General features: G+C 52.5%; 2 protein-coding genes across 8 annotated transcripts in view; one reads left to right on the top strand and one right to left on the bottom strand.

The window, feature by feature from the left end:
• DNMBP (dynamin binding protein) overlaps positions 1-15,729 on the top strand; it is an 88,726-nt gene extending 72,997 nt beyond the window's left edge. For all 6 annotated transcript variants that reach the window (XM_078853912.1, XM_078853910.1, XM_078853911.1 and 3 more), the window contains 5 exons: positions 7,821-8,153; positions 8,673-8,855; positions 8,937-9,135; positions 9,356-9,822; positions 11,970-15,729. In XM_078853912.1, coding sequence (XP_078710038.1) covers positions 7,821-8,153; positions 8,673-8,855; positions 8,937-9,135; positions 9,356-9,822; positions 11,970-12,155 — 1,368 coding nt within the window. In that variant the 3' untranslated portion in view covers positions 12,156-15,729. The remainder of the gene's footprint in view (positions 1-7,820; positions 8,154-8,672; positions 8,856-8,936; positions 9,136-9,355; positions 9,823-11,969) is intronic.
• The window catches only part of ABCC2 (ATP binding cassette subfamily C member 2), a 65,543-nt gene continuing 59,338 nt past the window's right edge, over positions 14,183-20,387 (bottom strand). The window contains exons 30-32 of one of the 2 annotated variants that reach the window (XM_073354677.2): positions 19,813-19,979; positions 16,821-17,015; positions 14,183-15,460 (exon numbers count right to left, since the gene is read on the bottom strand). In XM_073354677.2, coding sequence (XP_073210778.2) covers positions 15,331-15,460; positions 16,821-17,015; positions 19,813-19,979 — 492 coding nt within the window. In that variant the 3' untranslated portion in view covers positions 14,183-15,330. The other variant, XM_073354678.2, reaches the window with a different exon arrangement.

Below are 20,387 nucleotides of genomic sequence, written 5' to 3'. Positions count from 1 at the left end.
GCCAAAAGAAATCTGATGAGGGTCAATAAGGATAAGTGCAGGACCCTGCACTTAGGACGGAAGAACCCAATGCACAGCTACAGACTAGGGACCGAATGGCTAGGCAGCAGTTCTGTGGAAAAGGACCTAGAGGTGACAGTGGACGAGAAGCTGGATATGAGTCAGCAGTGTGCCCTTGTTGCCAAGAAGGCCAATGGCATTTTGGGATGTATAAGTAGGGGCATTGCCTGCAGATCGAGGGATGTGATCGTCCCCCTCTATTCGGCATTGGTGAGGCCTCATCTGGAGTACTGTGTCCAGTTTTGGGCCCCACACTACAAGAAGGATGTGGATAAATTGGAGAGAGTCCAGCGAAGGCAACAAAAATGATTAGGGGACTGGAACACATGACTTATGAGGAGAGGCTGAGGGAACTGGGTTTGTTTAGTCTGCAGAAGAGAAGAATGAGGGGGGATTTGATAGCTGCTTTCAACTACCTGAGAGCTGGTTCCAGAGCGGATGGTTCTAGACGATTCTCAGTGGTAGAAGAGGACAGGAGAACTTTTTCACTAGGAGGGTGGTGAAACACTGGAATGCGTTACCTAGGGAGGTGGTAGAATCTCCTTCCTTAGAAGTTTTTAAGGTCAGGCTTGACAAAGCCCTGGCTGGGATGATTTAATTGGGGATTGGTCCTGCTTTGAGCAGGGGGTTGGACTAGATGACCTCCTGAGGTCCCTTCCAACCCTGATATTCTATGATTCTAAAGGAGGGTGATGTAATTAATGCTAATCAACATAAGGTTCTGGAAAATAGATCCTGTTAAACTAACTTGATAACTATTTTTGAGGAGATTACAAGTTTGGTTGATACAGGCAATAGCGTTGACGTAATAAACTTAGACTTCTGTATGGCGTTTGACTTGGTGCCGCACGACAGTTTGATTAAAAACACCCTAGAATGCTATAAGATTAACCTGGCACACATTAAATGAATTAAAAGCTGGCTAACTAATAGGTCTCAAAACTATAACTGTAAATGGGCAATTGCCATTGAGCAGGTATGTTTCTAGTGGTCTAGCCAGGATCGGGTTTTGGCCTTATATGATGTAACATTTTTATCAATGACCTGAAAGAAAACATAAAATCATCACTGATAAAGTTTGCAGATGACACAACATTTGGGGGAGTGGCAAATAATGAAGAGGACGGGTCTCCAATACAGAGTGATTGAGATAGCTTGGTAAAGTGGGCAGAAGCAAACAAATGTGTCTTTTATATGGCTAAATCTAAATGTATACATCTAGGAACAAAAAAATGTAGGGCATACTTACAGGATGGTGGACTCTATCCAGGGAAACTCTGAAAAAGATTTTGGGTGATGGTGGTGGATAATCAGCTGACCTGAGCTCCCAGTGCAACCCTGGGGCCAAAAGAGCTAATGCAATCCTGGGATGCATAGACAGGGGAATCTTGAGTAAGAGTAGAGAGGTTACTTTACCTCTGCGTTTGGCAATAGTGTGACCGCTGCTGGAATACTGTGTCCATTTCTGGTGTCCACAATTCAAGAAGGATGCTAATGAATTGGAGAGGGTTCTGTGAAGAGCTACTAGAATGATTAAAGGATTACAAAACCTGCCTTACAGTGAGACTCAGGGAGCTGAATTTATTTAGCTTAGCAAAGAGAGGATTATGGGGTGACTTGATTACAGTCTATAAGTATCTACATGGGGAACACATATTTTATAATGAGCTCTTCAGTTTAGGAGAGAAAGTTCTAATGTGATGCAAGGGCTGGCAGTTGAAGCTCCACAAATTCAGGTTGGAAATAAGGCTTACATTTTTTACAGTGAGGGGTAATTAACCTACGGAACAATTTACTGCTGATAAAAAGACTCTGTATCCCCCCAAGGATATGGAATTTCTTTTCTTCCTCCTTCCGCCTAAGTCCATCCTGATTGATGCAGTGAATTCCCGTGGCTGCCAACATCATTCCAAATCCACCCCTTGTGATAGGGATTGGAAGCTCCTTCACAAGTTTAGAAGGAAGGCCTGCTCTTCTGCTGTTCTGCAGTTCAGAATTTCAAATTACCAGGCCGTAATGGCAAAGTACAACTATATGAACTATGCCAAATTCAGCACCTTTATTGACCATCTCCCAGAATGCAAACGGGAACAATTCTGGGCCATTATCAGCCCAGGGCAGTTAGTGGCCAAAACAATACTCCAGACAGCACTTGATGCAGCTGATACAGCAGCCTGTTCCATCTCAAAGGTGGTTGTGATGCAGTCAGCTTTGTGGTTGCATATTTTTGGTTTCCTGAAGGAGGTTCAGACAACTGTTGAAGGCCTCCCCTTCGAAAGCTCTAAGTTGTTTGCTGAGAAGACTGATGTGTCCCTCCACACACTTAAGGACTCCAGAGCCTCACGTTGGTCACTGGGAAAAATTTAGTCCTCAGTCTTCTCACAAACTGGAGTTCCCACCACAACTCTATTACAAACCAGAGTAAAAGGTCCAAATTTCAGAGGCACAAACTCTCAGGTTCTCAGTCCTCAGCACCGCAATCTTTGACCTCAAAACATCAGTTTTGACGCCTTGGTCAAGACCTCGAGAGACCACTCGCTTAGACACCAGCTGCCACTTTCCAACTCCTCGCATCCCTTTGGATGCTGCCTTGCTGTGTTCCATCCCAACTGGGAACAGATAATGTCTGACAGATGGGCTTTGGAAATTATCTCCCATGGGTATTCAATCCACTTCACCTCCCTCCCCCACCCCCTTTCCCTGTCCCTCTTCAGGGACCCTTCTCACACGAGAGAATTACAACAGGAGATAGGTCACCTCCTCTGCCTAGGAGCCATAGAACCCGTACCAATGCATCTCCAAGGCAAAGGATTTTACTTTTGATATTTTCTGATTCTCAAGAAAAAGGGAGGTTGGAGACCCACACTGGATCTCAGAGCACTGAACAGATACATCAAGGCTCAAAAATTCAAGTTGGTCACACTAGTGGTGATTATTCCATCTCTGGAACAAGGAGATTGGTTCTTGACCGCCAGGACACGTATTTCCACACATCGATCCTACCATCCCACAGATGAGTCCTCCGCTTTACTGTGGGTTAGACCCATTACCAGTACAGAGTACTCCGTCTTGGTCTCTTGTCCACCCCCAGGGGATCATGATCAACCCATTCTTAGATGACTGTTTCCTCAGGGCCTGCTCCTTCGAAGAAGTCCTGTGGGCCACCCACGGAACTATAGACGTGTTCATGAACCTGGGCCTACAAATCAATGTCCAAAAATAGTCCCTACCTCTGGTACAACGCTTGGAGTTTATAGGGGCTGACCTCGACTCATTGCAAGTGAGGGCACTCCTTCCACAGCACAGATTTCATAGCCTGTCCGCGCTTGCAGAGTCAGTGCAAACCAGCCCTCACATGCTGGCCAGACATTGTCTCCAGCTTCTGGGGCACGTGGCAGATGGCACGTTTGTAATGTCTCATGCCAGACTTCACATGAGGTGCTTGCAGACACAGTTCAGCTTGGTTTACAGGCCAAACAAACCTCTCTCAATGCTTGCCAGAGTCAAACACTCCCTGGACTGGTGGAAAGACCCAGCAAACGTTTGCACGGGGGCCCTGTTCAGTTAACCCCGCCCCAAAATTACTTCTCATTACAGACATATCCTTTATGGGTCAGAGTGCTCACCTCAACAACCTCACAACTCAGGGCAAATAGTTGCTCACAGAGGTGACTCTCCACATCAACCTCCTCGAACTCAGGGTGGTCAGGAATGGTTGCACCCACTTTTTCCCACTGATCAGAGGTACACACACGAAGGTCACGACGGACAGTGTTGCATGCATGTACTACATAAATCATCAGGGAGGCACCAGATTGTCCTCCCTATGTGCAGAAGCGCCAAAACTCTGGAACTGGTACATTTCCCACCATGTTCTAATGTCAGCAACCTGCCGCCCAGGAGCGCAGAATACAACAGCGGACAGTGTCAATCTCAAGGTCTCACGTGACCACGAGTGAGAACAGAACCCAGCAGTACTCTGCATCATATTCTGTCAACAGGGGACACCAACAATTCCTTGTTTGCTACGTAGCTGAACAGGAAGTGCCCATGTTACTTCTCCAGGGCCAGCCTCAGACAGCACTCCGTAGGGGACGCTCCCCTTTTTCCATGGGACAAGGGCCTTTACGCCTTTCCCCCATTCCCTCTGCTGTTAAAAAGAAAAAAGAGCAAACGTCATACTGATTGCTCCCACCTGGCCAAGACAGATGTGGTACCCGTACCTGTCATAGCTGGCTGTGTGTCCATTGATCCCTCTTCATCCCTCTCCATATCGCCTCTCACAGAATGAAGGGTGTACTCTCCATCCCAACCTGCGGATACTCCAGCTCAACTGGCTCCTTCTTGGTTCCTGTGCATAGAGAGCTCCTGCCTCAAGAAGGTACAGGAAGTGTTACAACACAGTAGGAAATTGGCAACCCATCATAATTACCTACAGAAGTGGACCAGGTTTCAGGTTTGATGCAATTCCAGGTACATTACCTAGCATCCGCTACTCTCCCCGTGATGTTAGACTACATTCTGACTCTCAATAAGTCAGGACTATCTCTCAATTCGCCCAAAGTACACCTGGTGGCCATTGCGACTTTCCATCAGCAAATAGAGGGATACTCAGTTTTCTCACACCCAACTACAAAGTGGTTCCTCAAGGGCATAGCAAACCTCTTTCCCCAACACAGACATCCAATCCCAACATGGGACCTGAACTTAGTTTTTAAGAGCCTGACTAGATCACCCTTTGAACCTATGGCCACTTGTTCACTCACATATCTGTCACTGAAGACGGCATTTCTGGTCGCCATCACATTGGCAAGAAGAATAGGGGGAGATGGCCGCACTTTTGGCGCACCCCCCCTTTTACAGTCTTCTTTCATGAGATGGTTACTCTCAGGCCACACCCAAAGTTTTTTCTCATCTTTCACATGAACCAACCGAGTCACCTCCCGTCCCGACCTTTTATCCTAAGCCTCACCGTGATAATAGAGAAGTCATACTTCACATGCTAGATGTTAGGAGAGCCCTGGCCTTCTACCTGGAGAGGACAAAGGCTTTTTAGAAAATCTCCTAAACTCTTCCTTTCCTTTGCCGATAGGTCTAAAGGTGTGGCAGTATTGGCCCACAGACTCTCCAAATGTGTCTTGAACCGTATCAAACACTGCTATCAGGTTCGCAGTGTTGTACCTCCATCTGGAATCCACATACACTCCGTGAGATCAATTTCCTCCTCTGTCGCCTTCCGCAAGAATGTCCCTATCTCGGGAATCTGCAGAGCAGCCACCTGGGCGTCTGTGCATACCTTTGTAGAACAGTATGCAATAATTGGGGAGTCTGCTTCCAACGCTAGCTTTGACTCCATGGTATTATCGTCCATAACAGACTCGACTCCGAAGCCTCAGCCTCCCATCTGGGATACTGCTCAGGAGTAACCTAGGGTGGAGCACCCATAGGGACGCTACTTCAAGAAGAGGAGGAAGTTACTCATCTTGTGCAGTAACAATGGTTCTTTGAGATGTGTGTTCCTTTTGGTGCTCCACAATCCACCCTCCTCCCCTCTACTTCGGAGTTCTTCATCGGGACTCTGCGGTAAAGAAGGAACTGAGGGTGGTTCGCCCATGCAGCGCTCACTAGCCTTGAGGCAGAGTATGAGGGAGGGGGAGCACATGTGCGGGCCGAACGGACATTGCTATCAAAGATCTCTGATCAGCAACACGGGGCTGCACATACATGGACAGTGGAGCACCCATAGGGACTCACATCTCGAAGAACCATCATTACTGCACAAGGTGAGTAACTTCCTCATCTTTGGTGGTCTGGATGGGCACAGTATGCCACCAGGCAACCTTAACATTGAATTAACAAGGTTTTTTGTCAGTGAATTTCCTAGTTTTTTTTTAACCGAAAGACACTTAATGGCAGGACTTAGTAGTTATTTAGGAAGCTGTAATTGTGTACATGTGTAGCTGTTCTCCTATGATAATAGTAAGGATGATAATCGCTAGCCTTTACATAGTGCTTTTTGTCAGTGAAGCCCAAGGAGGGAAACATCATTAATCTCATTGTACAGATGAGAAAAGTGAGGCACAGAGAGGTGAAGTTAGTTGGCCAAAGTCACCCAGCAGGCCAGTGGCAGAACCAGGAATTGAGCCCAGGTTTTTTGAGTCCCAGACGGTTGTTCTCGTCACGTGGTTGTGTCATTCCTAAGAGCTCCCTCCACCAGTACACTTTTTGTGATCATGGAATGGGGGTAATGTCATGCTTTGAAATGATTGGCGTATGTGGTTAACAGGATGCATGAGTGATTGGGGGACTATTCCTGGTGAGAGGCAGAGAGGTGATTGGGGGGTCCAGTTTTGTGTGAGAGATGGGTTTGAACAGGGGGAGATTTAGGGTGAGACCAAAGGTGTGTGGGACTGAAGAGGAGGGAGGATTGAGCATGAGACACAGCGGTGATGACTAGGCGATGATTTAGGCAGAAGCACGGTGTGACTGGGGGATTTAGTGATACAAGAGGGTGATTGGGAAAGAGGGTGACACGGGGGTTGACTAGCGAGGAAGGATGCTTCAGGGTGAGACACTGACGGGGATACATTAGACTGATACTGGGCTGAGGAGCAGGAACGAGTTGGGGTGGTGGGGAGGAATTGAGGTAAGATGGAGATGCAGAATGTGGTATTGTAAGGGTCGAGTTAGGGCAAAGTGCCGTGGCCCGTGACTAGAATGAGACCGTGAGAAGCGATTCGGGAGGTGGGTTAGGCTGAGGTGCAGGGTGGTCATTTGGATGGTGGTTTTGTCTGAGAGTTGGGAGGTAACTGGGATGGAAGCTTCAGCCTGAGGCACAGTGGAGTTGACGGGAGTGATTTAGGGTGAAACACTGAAGTGGCTGGGAGAGAGGGTTTAGGGTGAGGTGCGCCAGCAGGAGATGTGGGAATAGTGTAGGGAAGAGGTTCTCAAACTTCTGCAACCTGAGGCCCCCTATTTTGATATACAAAATTCGGCAGACTCCCACCCCTGCTTCACCCCAGCCCCTCCTCTTCTCCCCCTCTTTTTGCCCCCTCCCTTGAACACACCCCCCATCCCTGCTTCCCCCCCCTCCCTCCCTCCCAGGGCCTCCTGCACACCGCTGAACAGCTGTTCCCCGGTGTGCAGGAAGCCCTGGGATGGAGGGGGAGGAGTTGATCAGCGAGGCCCACAGACTCCAGTTTGAGAAACGCTGGTGTAGGAATATGCTGGGACAGAGGAGAGAGAGGGCAGAGATGGCATTGTGCTGCATACAAAGCTGTCACCAGTGCAGGAATGGACACTGCTGACAAAAGGGTACAGGGATTCGGACCCCAGGCACAGCATGTGGTCCTACCCTGTGTGGCTTATTTCTACCCACAGACCTGCCACTTTGGAAACACTTGTATAGCTTGCCAGGTCGCACTGGATGGAATTGACAAAGAGGGAAGATTCAGGGTGATCCATGGGGCTGACTCAGGAGCCCAGGGGGAGATGGCTTAGGAGGTGATTGGGGTAAGGGGTGACTAGGAGCTTTCTGATGAAGGTGAGTGAAGGGTAATGTAAATTGAATCTCAGTCCACGTTTAGTGCCAGTGAGATGACTCTGGCTGTCGAATCAGGACAGCTAGGACGCCCCATCACTTGGGGCACGTGCAGCTAGCTAGATAAATCCCTGAATAGCCAGCTGCCCTGGCTGAGAGAGGCTGAACCAGGAAAGAGAGGGATGCCCTATCACCTGCCTATTGTTTTACTGTCTTCCAGAAAGAGAGGACGGAGCGGCTGGTGATCTCCCCTCTCAACCAGCTGCTGAGCATGTTCATGGGGCCGCACAAGCTGGTGCAGAAACGCTTTGACAAGCTCCTGGACTTCCACAACTGCACGGAGCGGGCGGAGAAGCTGAAGGACAAACGGACACTTGAGGAGCTGCAGTCAGCTCGCAACAATTATGAGGCGTTGAATGCCCAGCTGCTAGATGAGCTGCCCAAGTTCCAGCGCTTTGCCAAGGAGCTGTTTGCCAACTGCTCGCGGGGCTATGCCAGGGCTCACTGCGACTTTGTGCACCTGGCACTGGGGGAGCTGAGGCCATTGCTGTCGGTGAGTTGCCAGAACCCAGCCAGGCCCAGCTCAGCAACAGGGGCAGGGGATGGAGCAGGGAGGATGTGATTGCAGATGCTCCTGGCTCACTGCAGACATGTTGCCTCTGTGGAGTTCCCCGGTGTTCTACTTCCTGAGGCTCGTCTCGCTTGTGTGCGAAGCTGTGCCTGTCGTGTCAGACTCTGGCTTCCCCTCGAGGCTACGCCTGTAGGCTCCCCGTGCTCCAGGGGATTGGATACTGTTGGTGGCAGGGGCTGCTGTGAAAGGTGCTGGATCAGCAGGCCTGGGGGCTCACTGGCTGTCCCCACCCTCTGTCAGGGACCACAGGGGAAGTGGCAGGATAGGCTCACCCCCTGCCCTGCCAGAGGGGAGTTCCAGGGCTGGCTCCGTCCTGGCCCTGAACACTGGTGCAGGTTCTAGATCAGCATCTGGCTCGTCTTCCGTCCCCTTTGGCTTCTGGGTCTCTGGGTTAGCAGCGCTCTGCTAATGGCAGCTTCCTACCCTCTGCTCCTGTTCCAGTTGCTGCGAGTGGCTGGCAGGGAGGGGAACCTCATTGCCATCTTCCAAGAGGAGCACAGCCGAGTTCTCCAGCAGCTCCAGGCCTTTACCTTCTTCCCGGAGTCCCACACGGTTGCCAAGAGACCCTTTGACAGGAGGAGCGTGGAGCACCAGTCTGCCAGGAGGCAGCCACTCCTGGGCCCAGTGAGTCTCTTCTGCCTTATTTCGGGGGCTTGGTCTGGAGAGCCCCAGGGGCTTTCTCATGGGTGTCTTGTTCCCCTCCAGCCCAGCTACGTGCTGCAGTCGGATGAACTCCGAGCTGCCCTCCTGGCCAGGTACCCCCCGGAGAAACTCTTCCAGGCAGACCGCAATTTCAACGCAGCCCAGGACCTGGATGTCTCGCTGCTGGAGGGTGATCTCGTGGGTGTTCTCAAGAAGAAGGACCCCATGGGCAGCCAGAACCGCTGGCTCATTGACAATGGAGGTAGGTGGGGTTCTGTGCCTCCAGCAACACAGGGTCTTCCCTGACTTTGCCATTGGCCGGGATCCATGAACAACTAACTGTAACCCCCCGGGGACAGGCGGGCATTCGGGCCTGTCTCCTGTGGTCTCCTCTCTGGTTTATCATCCTCTCCCCTTTGACCCACTCCCCTCTCCATGGGAGCCTTTTCGTTTCTGACTATGATCCGCTCCCTTCTCCGCAGTGACCAAAGGCTTTGTATACAGCTCCTTCCTGAAGCCCTATAACCCACGTCGCAGCCACTCGGACGTCTCGGTGGGCAGCCACTCCTCCAGTGAGTCTGAACACAGTAGCTCCTCACCCCACAGCAGCAAAACCCTGACCTTCAACTCCAGTGGCATGACCATGACCTTCACCCAGAAACCTCTGCAGGACTGTGCCTCTCCAGGGGATCCATACCACTCCCTGAGGTCCCCCTCCGAGACAGATGCTGCCTCCCCACCCCAGGCTGGCTCCTCTGGTAGAACGGTTCCCATGGAATCCAACCCGCAGCCCAACATGACACCAGCTCTCCAACACGACAGTCGCCCTGAGCCGAACAGCAGCTGCAGCGCCCGCAGTGGGCACCCTGCCAAAGCATACCTCAGGCCGGCGCCTTCGCTGGAGGACAGAGACTCGGGGCTGGAGAGCAGCGAGTCTGAAGGCAGCCAGGTAAGCCCCCCTGCTGTCTTTGCTCTATGGTGGAGGGGCTGCAAGTCACACCCTTCCCTGGGCAGAGGCTGAACCCTCCCTTCACTAGGGAAGGGGTGCTGGCACATGTGAGGCAGAGGCTGATCTGTCCTCTTTACCCCGGGGGTCCTCAACCCCAACTCCGCCCCAGGCCCCGCCCCCACTCCACCCCTTCCTCCAAGCCCCCACCCCGTCCCACCTCTGCCCTCCCACAAGCATGCCCCAGCCCCCCTTCTCCCTTTCCTCCCAGCGCCTCGTGACCGCCACTGAACAGCTGTTCCGAGGTGGGCAGGAGGCAGTGGGAGGGAGGGAAGGAGTTGATCGGCGGGGTCACTGGTGAGGGGAGGCACTGGGTGGAGAGGGGTGGGAGGGGAGCTCACCTGCTGGTCGGTGCTAAACCACCTACTAATGTTTTTTCCATGGTTGCTCCAGCCCTGGAGCACCCACGGAGTCAGCGCCTATGGACCTCAACCCCGTCTCTTGTGAGGAATGTGCAGACCCCCAAGGCTAGGTGGGAAAATGGGTTGTACAGGGTCTCTCGGGCGTGGGACAGCAAGAAGATACCTGCCTTTCAGGACCAGCCCTTCTCCATATTTTCAAGTAGAAAATCAGCCTGGCTAGTGACCCGGGCAGGAGAACGGGGCTCTGGGAGTGATTGCCCTAGAATTCTTTGAGGGGGTCGACAAGCATGTGGACAAGGGGTAACCAGGGGATCTAGTGTACTTAGATTTCCAGAAAGCCTTTGACAAGGTCCCTCACCAAAGGCTCTTAAGCAAAATTAGCAGACATGTGATAAGAGGAAAGGTCCTCTCGGGGATCAGTAACTGTCTAAAGGACAGGAAACAAAGGGTAGGAATAAATGGTCAGTTTGCAGAATGGAGAGAGGTAAATAGTGCTGGGCCCAGTCCTATTCAACATATTCATAAATGATCTGGAAAAAGGAGTAAACAGTGAGGTGGCAAAATTTGCAGATGATACAAAATTACTCAAGATAATTAAGTCCCAGGCAGACTCTGAAGAGCTACAAAAGGATCTCTCAGAACTGGGTGACTGGGCAACAAAATGGCAGATGAAATTCAATGTTGTTAAATGGAAAGTAATGCACATTGGAAAATGTAATCCCAACGGTGTGTACTTATAAAATGATGGGGTCTAAATTAGCTATTACCACTCAGGAAAGAGATCTTGGAGTCATTGTGGATAGTTCTCTGAAAACATCCACTCAGTGTGCAGCAGTTGTCAAAAAAACTATCAGAATGTTGGGAATCATCAAGAAAGGGATAGATAATGAGACAGAAAATATCATGTTGCCTCTATATAGATCCATGGTAGGCCCACACCTTGAATACTGCATGCAGATCTGGTCACCCTGTCTCAAAAAAGATATATTGGAATTGGAAAAGATACAGAAAAGGGCAAAAAAAATTATTAGGGGTGTGGAACAGCTTCCATATGAGAAGAGATTAATAAAACTGGGACTTTTCAGTGTGGAAAAGAGATGATGAAGGAGGAGATATGATTGAGGTCTATAAAATCATGACTGGTGTGTAGAAGTTAAATTAGAAAGCATTATTTACTCCTCATACCATAAGAACTAGAGTTTACCAAATGAAATAGTAGGTAGCAGGTTTAAAACAAACAAAAGGAAGTATTTCTTCACACAAGGTCAGTCAACCTCTGGAACTCTTTGCCAGAGGATGTTGTGAAGGCCAAGACTATAACAGGGTTCAAAAAAGAACTAGATAAATTCATGGAGGATAGGTCCATCAATGGCTATTAGCAGGGATGGTGTCCCTAGCCTCTGCTTGCCAGAAGCTGGGAATGGGCAACAGGGGATGGATCACTTGATGATTACCCGTTCTGTTCATTCCCTCTGGGGCACCTGGCATTGGCCACTGTCGGAAGACAAGATAATGGGCTAGGTGGACCTATGGGCTGACCCAGGATGACTTATGCCCTTATGACCCTGGGAGATAGTGCTTTCCCCTTGCTGTGCCTCAGTTTCCCTCTCAGAGTGTGTCTGAGTAATCCTCACAGTACACAAAGAGCTACATGATAGTGTTGATCCTGGCTTGTTGTTCCTCAGGCCTGGCCCAGCTCTGACCCGCTTTCTCCCCCTGTCCCTCTAGGTCTATTATGCTGTCTACACCTTTAAAGGCCGAAGTCCAAATGAGTTGAGTGTTTCAGCCAATCAGAGACTCAGGATCCTACAGTTTGGAGATATCACGGGCAATCGAGAGTGGTGGTTAGCTGAGGTGCATGGGAGGCAGGGCTACGTGCCGTCCAGTTACATCCGGAAGACAGAGTATACGTGAGGCTGCACCATCCCCACAGCGAGACCCAAGTTCTGGTGCCTTAATCCCAGCTGGACCATGTCAGAGACTTGGGGGGGGAGGGCTCTGCGACCCCTGCTGTGCTGAGTCAGCGTGTGAAACACCAACCCTCCAGCCCCGGAAAGCCATGCAGTATCGCCCGTGGTGCTGGATGGTCCGGGACCGGCAGGGGCTCTGCCCCGCCCAGGCTGCAGGCAGTTGGCGTGGTGACCGGGCTTGGCCGGGGCGGTGAGGTTACAGTCCAGCCTGTGCAGCAGGAATTCCTGTTGCCTCCTGTCCTGTCTCTTCCTCCTAGCAGGGCAAGTAGCCTCCCCTTAGATCTAGCTGCTAGAAAGAAGCTGGCTGGGCCTGACTGGGCAGAGCAAAGCCAACTCCCTGAGGAAGTGGCCCCCTCGCTCGGGCCACAGTGCTGCTTCCTGCCTGTGTGCGGCATTTCCTTTCCCTTCAGGGTTTCTGGTTTAATGCAGATTCCCTCTTTAGCCAAGTACCGTTAAAAGCAACCGGGGCTGTTGAGAACAGGAGCCCCACAGCTCCTCAGCAATGAGCATTGGGAGCAAGGGCCAGGCTCCCTCACCGGGCAGGGGGTAGAATGTAGCTGGGAAGTTGGGGCTGGAGTACGGTACCTGCTCAGGGTGGGATTCTGCCCCTTCCCCCACTCCATACAGAGGACCCATTGTCACTGGTTATAAGCCATTTGATTCCACAGCTGGGAAGACCCATCTCCCCAGAACTGCGAGCCTCCCTTGGGGGAGCTGCTGGTCTCCTAGGGTATTTCCTGCTGCCCGTGGCCCTGTAACTCGCAGCGCAGACAGGCTCACACGCTCAGCTGAACCATGGGCGATGGGCAGGGCTAGCTTCCCAAGTCCAAGCCCCCCAAGTCTGCTGGGCCCTACCTTGGGCGGCTAGCCTGTGCTGCAGCAGCCCCTCTACTGGTGTGAATTCCCAGCACGGGCTGAACAAGCGCACGTGGGATCTGCCCGTGCTGGGAACTCACACCTCCCCTGCAGTGGAGCCATCCCGGGGTGGGGCGCTCCCAAGCCCTCGTTTCAGGACTAGCAGCACCCCGCTGCTGTGGGAGATACGTGATACTCCTTCCCATAGCGCCCAGCAGGCAGCAGCTGCCCACAGCAACCCCTGACTCCAGTCGTTCAGATGAGCCAAAGGTAAGACAGCAGCCTCACCACCCTGTCACTCAAGCCATTTCCCCTCCTCACTCCAGCCCGCCACCAGAACTTGGGGGTCCGTCCGTTTGCTCTGACACGCGTCCCAGAGTGCTGTGAGGGGCTGGTGAGACTCAGGCAGATCCTTTGGCAAGAGTGTAGGTTAAAGGCATCAACACCCCAGACTGCCTGCTAGGCTTTGGCCGGGCGCCCCCGGAATGGGGCAGTACTATTGGAAGGGTTGTATTTGGGGGCTGCTGCTCCTGGCCCAAGAGACACTTTCCTCCTCCCCCTCACTCCCCTGCACTCTGACAACAGTGTCTGTGTCCCCTAAGTAAAGTGTCTCCCGTGGTGGTGCTCAGGTTTGTTTGTGTCAAGCACCATGTTTCTGGTCAGGGACATGCACATGGCAACGCTGTAAGCAGCTGCGCATGGGCCCCCGCAGCCCAGGCCGCAGCGACAAACTGGAGCAGCAGCCGCCCTGCTGCTTGCTGAGAGACTAACACAAAGTTTGGGACCCGTGCCCAGAAGCTGCTGGAGTACAACAGTTTATAGGGCAAGAATCCAGCAAATGGCGTGTAGCCAGATGGCCCAGCTCCTGTGCAGAGGCGATAGGGCGTGCAAGGACAACCAGAATAGCTGTTCCAGGCCTTAGACCCCAGCGTCACACTGGAGCCATGTTTCTATTTCAGCTTGCAACTCACAATGGAGCTCTGCAGAGCAGCAAACCGGTGCTTAGGCAAATCCTATGCCTCCTCTGTCCTCCGCCCCTACTGCTGGACTAGGCCCAGGCTTTAGCAACATTCCTCAGCAACTCCCCCGGCCCCCCCAAGTAATATCACAAACAAGTGTTTGAATATCCTTTATAGAGACAGAATTGCAACCACACACTTAATAGGGTTCTTCAGGGCTCCTGCCTGGACGAATGAGCACCAGCAGGGACCAGGGGAGTGTCAAGTTGTTGCGTGGGCTTGGAGCAAAGCCCAGAGACTAACACTGACTCCAAGTCTTGCAGTGGGGGGCGGCGGGGACAGCCCAGGGCTGCAGTCACCTTTCATGGGGATGGAGCTAAGTTTTGCCTGTGCATCCAGACATTAGTATCAGGAAATTCTGTTCTATGTAGATTCTATACTGCCCTCATCAGTGAGGTGTCTGCATTAAAGCCGTGGGTCTAATGTGTCACGTGGGGTTCACTTGTGCTTTCAGCCTCTTCCCCAGGGTATTCGTCTTTTTACAGTGTCCTGACATGCTGTTTCTGCTGGGGAGGGCTGCTCGGAGCAGTGGACCTGACACTTGGAGCAGAAAGTGAGGAGCTCTGCGATGGGCCATGGTTCGAGCCCTGGACTGGCCCCTGAGGCAGCTGTCTCCTGCCCAACTTTGCCCTTGCGGTAGAGAGCTCCACTCTGCTAGAGGAGCATTGCTGTCAACCATGGTCTTCAGGCTGGAGCTTTAGTTACTCTTTCAGCTATGCTGGGCCTATGCTAGTGAGTGCCTTGAGAATAAGGACCAATAAGTAAAATGATTGTAAAAATACCCCCTTGTTCAGCCAAGCTATTCCCACGCTGCATGTCGGGTCACAGTCACCCCCGGGGCTCTGTTAGAGCTGCTGCCCAAGTGCACGTGGGGTCTGGTCTGCACACGTCTACGTTGAAGCTACCCCCCATAGCAGGGTTTGGATCTGTCCCCCGGGTATGGCAGCAGCAGGTTCAGAGCTGCTGCCTGCAGTGAGGTAAGTCCTAGCCCAGCCCCAAAGCCCCCTCTTCAAGGGACTCAGAGCCCCGTGGCTTCATTCTCTCCTTTAAAGTCCCAGGTGAAGAGGAGTGAAGTCCTGGGCAGGTCCCGCTGCTCGGAGCTGCCAGGCGCCCAGAGGCAACAGGAAACAGATTCTGGCAATCCGCCGTTTGTCCGTCCCAGTTTGCGGTGGGCCCTGCCCTAGGTCCTGATGCTGGAGATGGGTGACTCTGGAGATGGGGCTCACCCTGTCAGCTCCAGCTGTCCTACAGCACCGTGGCTTGAGCGCTCACGATCCCGGCGTCCCTCGCCATGGCAGAGAAAAGGCCTTGCTGCTGGAGCAGCCGCTCAGGGCTGTCATACTCCACGATGCGCCCCGCCTGCAGCACCATCACCCTGCAAGCACAAAGGACACTGGGCCCCTCAGGACCAGCTCTGCTCTCATGCAGCTCCTCGCAGCGCATGCCCTTCCCGGTCCGAGGTTGTCTGCAGCCTCTTCCCCACCCGAGGCAGGACAGTAAATTGCTCCCCGGGCCGGGGCCTGCCTGCGTCAGTCCAAGACGACATAAATGATGCCTCTGCTACTGGAAAGACGGGAGGGGGCTGACGCAGTGAGCTGCAGCCCACAAAAGCTTGTGCACAAATAAATCGGTTAGTCTCTAACGTGCCATGAGTCCTCTCCTGTTCCTTTAGGGGACAAAGGCATCTCTTTTACTGGACCAACAGCTGTGAGTGAATGCGACAAGGTTTGGAGCTGCACAGGGATCTTCAGGTCCTCTACGGCCTGTCCAAGATGGGGGGCTAGGCCGCATCTGCATACCCACTTGGTGCAGGCCACAAAGGAGTGCCCAGTGCCCCATCCACACCCCCTCGGGCAGTGGGGGGTCGGAGTCTGCCACCCCTCCCCCATTTGTTTGTGTGTGTATAGCCCCCTGCACCTACCATCTGGCGCCTGGCCCCTTGCACTCCACCCTCAACTTGTTTGCTTGCCCTGATGGTGGGTACAGTGCCCCTTCTCTTCTGCCCCCCTGCTAGCCAGGATGATGCAAACTTGCCTGCAACTTCCCCCACCCCAAGTGCACAATGATGCGTATAGGAGCTGCTCCTGGGGAGGGTCGGGGGTCCAGGATGGTGTGTACAGCACCTCCCCCGAGCCTAGCCACAATGGTGTGTATAGCGCCCATGTGTGCACCCCTCACTGCTGTCTGCGATGGTGTGTACAGTCCCCCCCCCCCCCCCCCGGGGCTGGCCACGATGGTGTGTATAGCACCTCTCCCCTCCCCCCGGCTGGTCACCATGGTGCGTATAGCACACCCACCCCCCCAGGCTGGCCACGATGGTGTGTATAGCACCTCTGTGCGCACCCCCCACTGCTGTCTGCGATGGTGTGTACAGCCCCCCCCCGGCCACGATGGTGTGTATAGCACCCCCCATTGCTGTCTGCAATGGTGTGTACAGCACCTCTCCCCCCCGGCTGGCCATAGAACCTGTGTGCACCTACCCGCGCAGAATGGAGTGTACAGCAACTGCTCCTGGGGGAGGGGGGTGGTCCAGGACGGTGGCTACAGTGCCCTAACCCCCTTCGGGCGAGCCAGGATGGAGCCCCCCGCATTGCTCTGTGGAATGGTGTGCACAGCAACTGCTCCTGGCTGGCCACGCTGGTGGGTACAGCGCCCCCACGCCCCTCCCCCACGCCCCTGGCCATTGCGGTGAGTATTGCAGGGGCGCGAGTGTGTACACACAGACACACACCCACCTGTTGCTGTCCATGATGGTGTGCAGGCGGTGGGCGATGGTGAGGACAGTGCAGTTGGCAAATTCGCTCTGGATTGTTGTCTGGATTAAATGATCTGTTTCCAGATCCACAGCTGCTGTTGCCTCATCGAGGACGAGGATCTTGGATTTGCGGAGCAGGGCTCGGGCCAGACACAGCAGTTGCCGCTGCCCAATGCTGGGGTGGGGAGAAAACACCCGCTCTGACGCTGGGCAGACTGAGAACTGGCCCAGCACCAGCTCCGCCACGGAGGGCGAGTGAGCGACCTGGAGTAGCCTAGTGGCAGCATCACATCCTTCCTCTCCTGCCTCGTCAGCCAATCACTGAGCAAGGTTAGGCCACAGGGCACGAGGGAGCCGGGCTCAGACACAAGGCTGTCTAGCCCAGCACCGGATGCTGCCGAGGAAGGTGTAAGAATGCTGCTGGCAGCAGATGTTGGAGCCTCTGCCCCCATTGGGGCTCAGATGGACCTCGCTTAGTCAGAGAGCAGCCTGTACCTTGAAGAATTAGACTTAATCATGTAGCAACATTTTTCTTAGCATTAACCAGTCTAACGCTGGATAGTCTTACTAGCCATACACATGTCCAGTTCCTTTCGGAAGTGTGTTAATTTCTTGGCTTCAACAACTTCCTGTGGCAAGGCGTTCCACAACCTAATTACACATGTGGGGATGGGGAAGCCAGGAGGGTCCTTGTCTGTCTCCTTGGTCTTGTTTTAGAAGACAGGGAAAACAGACATTCCCCATTTAGCCTCTCACTTTGTCAGTATTTTATATAGATTTAGCCCAATATGGCCATTCTTATGTGTCTCCACCCCCTTAGCTGTCTTCTATCGAAGGGACACAATTCCAAGCCTGTCACTCGCTTGTCATGTGAGCGTTTTTCCAGGCCCTTGCTCATTCTCTTTGCTTGCCTCTGAACCCCCCTCCCGCCCCCCCACACACACACGTCAGCACTATGCTGAGTGAGATGATGAGGTGACCGATACTGGACACGCTATTCAAATGCGGCCACATCACTGACTTAGGAAGTATTATGCACCAGTCTATTCCTTACGCGACCTCACACAGAAGCGTAGAACTGCAGGGCAGGAAGGCCAGAGCATCTAGTCCAGGCCCCTGCAGTGGGGCAGGCCTACGTCTTAGCTAGAGCAATGGGTCTCAACCTTTTTATAGTTGTGGACACCTAAAAAATTTCGGATGGCGGTATGGGCCCCTTTGGAAATCTATTGTCTGCATACATAGGCGAATTCTGGTCAGCCAGGCTTCAGAATAAGTCTTTCGCGGACCCCTTGACATAGGCCAGAGACCCCTGGGATCCGCGGACCACAGGTTGAGAACCCCTAATCTAGACCATTCCTGGGAGCTGTTTAATCTGTTCTTTAAAAACCCCTCCAATGATGGCAACTCCACACCCTCCCTAGGTCGTTTGTCCCAGTGTTTAACTACTGTTACGGTCAGGAAGTTTTTTTCCCGATGTCCAACCTAACTCTCCCTTGCTGCAACTGAAGCCCACTGCTGCTTGTCTTGTCCTCAGTGGCAAAGGAGAACAAGTTAGCATCCTTCGCTTTATAACAACTTTTTACATACTTGAAGACTGTTATCATGTCCCCTCTCAGTCTTCTCTTCTCCAGCTTAAACAAACCCAATTTTTCCAATCTTTCCTCATAGGCCATGTTTTCTAGCCCTTTAATAATTTTTGTTGCTCTCCTTTGGACTTTCTTCTCTGAAGTGTGGTGCCAGACCTGGACACACTAAATCCAGTTGAGGCCTTATTAGTGTGGAACAGAGTAGAAGAATTACTTTTCATGTCTTGCTCACAACACTCCTACTAACACATCTCAGAATTATGTTCACTTTTTTTGCACAGTATTACACTGTTGATCCACTATGTTTGTGATCCACTATGATCCCCAGATCCTTTTCTGCAGCACTCCTACCTAGGCAGTCATTTCCCATTTTGTATTTATGCATTTAATTGTTCCTTCTGATGTGTAGTGCTTTGCATTTGTCCTTATTGAATTTCATCCTATTTACTTAAGATCAATTCTCCAGTTTGTCCAGCTCACTTTGAATTCTAATCCTGTCCTCAAAAGCGCTTGCAACCCCTCCCAGCGTGGTATTGTTCACAGACTTTATAAGTGTACTCTCTGTGCTAGTATCCAAATCATTGATGAAGATACTGAACAGAACTGAACCCAGGACAGATCCCTCAGGACCCCATTCGTTATGCCCTTCTAGCTTGACTCTGAACTGTTTTGTACCCTTTTTGGACCACAGCTGCACTTTGAGAAGCGGTCACCATTGAGCTGGCTACAGTGAGGTACGAGTGTCACTAATACAGTTAATTTACAACCCCATATGGTGTGTGAGTTGTTCAGTTTTTCCTCTCCCTCCAGTGTGCATTACTTGCACTTATCACCAGTGAATTTCATCTTTCATCATGTTGCCCATTCCCCTAGCTCGATCAGGTCCCTCTGAAGTTCCTCCCAGTCATCTCTGGATTTGACTCCCCCATATAGCTGTGTGTTAGCTACAAAATCACTGCCTCACTGCTCAGCCTCTTTCCGGACCATTAATAAATGTATTGTACAACCCTGGACCACGTACTTCCTGCTGCCCACCTTTAGCCAGAATGAAAATTGGCTATTTAAGCCTACTTTTTGCTTTCTGTTTCCTAGCCAGTTTTTGATCCATGATGACACTTTGCCTCTCACCTCATGATGACTAGGTTGCACCCATATGCGCCTTGCCCGCCCCCTTCCCCCTGGCCTTGCTGCCCCCCATGCACTCCCTCATTCCCTATAGCCTCACAGAGGGTCATGCATTCCTACAGGGATTAGTCCTGCTGGCTGGCTGGACTCTTGGACAGCCTAGGGCATGTTCAGGCTGTGCTCTACTCTCCCTGGGAGGGAGGAAGGATGTGTCTCTGGAGCTGGGCAGGCGGTGAGGCCCCCCAAGATTAGCCCACCTACCTCAAGTTCTCCCCTGCTTCGCTCACTTGGTGGGACAGTCTCTCAGGTAGGTCCAGCACGTATGTCTTCAGGTGGGCCAGCTCCAGGGCTTTCCAGATCTCCTCATCCGAGTACTGGTCAAACGGGTCCAGATTCATCCGTAAAGTCCCGGAGAACAACACCGGGTCCTGCAAGGCCAGCTCAGGGGTCTTTGACTGCGCTAGGTCTGGGGTCCTGCCAGCCCCAGAGCCATGAGGTGCTTGTAAGCCCATTACAGTTAGACACAAGGGGGGACACCCGCTGCAGCTAAGTCTGCTCTGTTTGGCTCGAGCCAGCTCTGAGCTGTTTGTCCAGCCACTCAAACTGGCTGCCCACGGTGCCCACAGCTGGGCAACGCACTGGCTGGAGGGGCAGGGTTAGTCTCCTACCAGGGATGCTTCACCAAGAGCTCGGCCATGCTGCAGCTCCAACAGCCACAGGCTGAGGGCAGGTCACCAGCCTTGCGGATCAGAGGAGCCAGCAAGTCGGTCTCAGAGGCTGGGTGAAGGTGACTGGCTGAGTCTAGGCTCCCAACGAGAGACCAGCAGGCTGATCCT

Source organism: Lepidochelys kempii, chromosome 7 (assembly GCF_965140285.1).
Source record: "Lepidochelys kempii isolate rLepKem1 chromosome 7, rLepKem1.hap1, whole genome shotgun sequence".
Taxonomy (NCBI): domain Eukaryota; kingdom Metazoa; phylum Chordata; order Testudines; family Cheloniidae; genus Lepidochelys; species Lepidochelys kempii.
The sequence above is the reverse complement of the archived record's forward strand: the minus strand, read 5'-3'. Positions and strand labels throughout refer to the sequence as shown.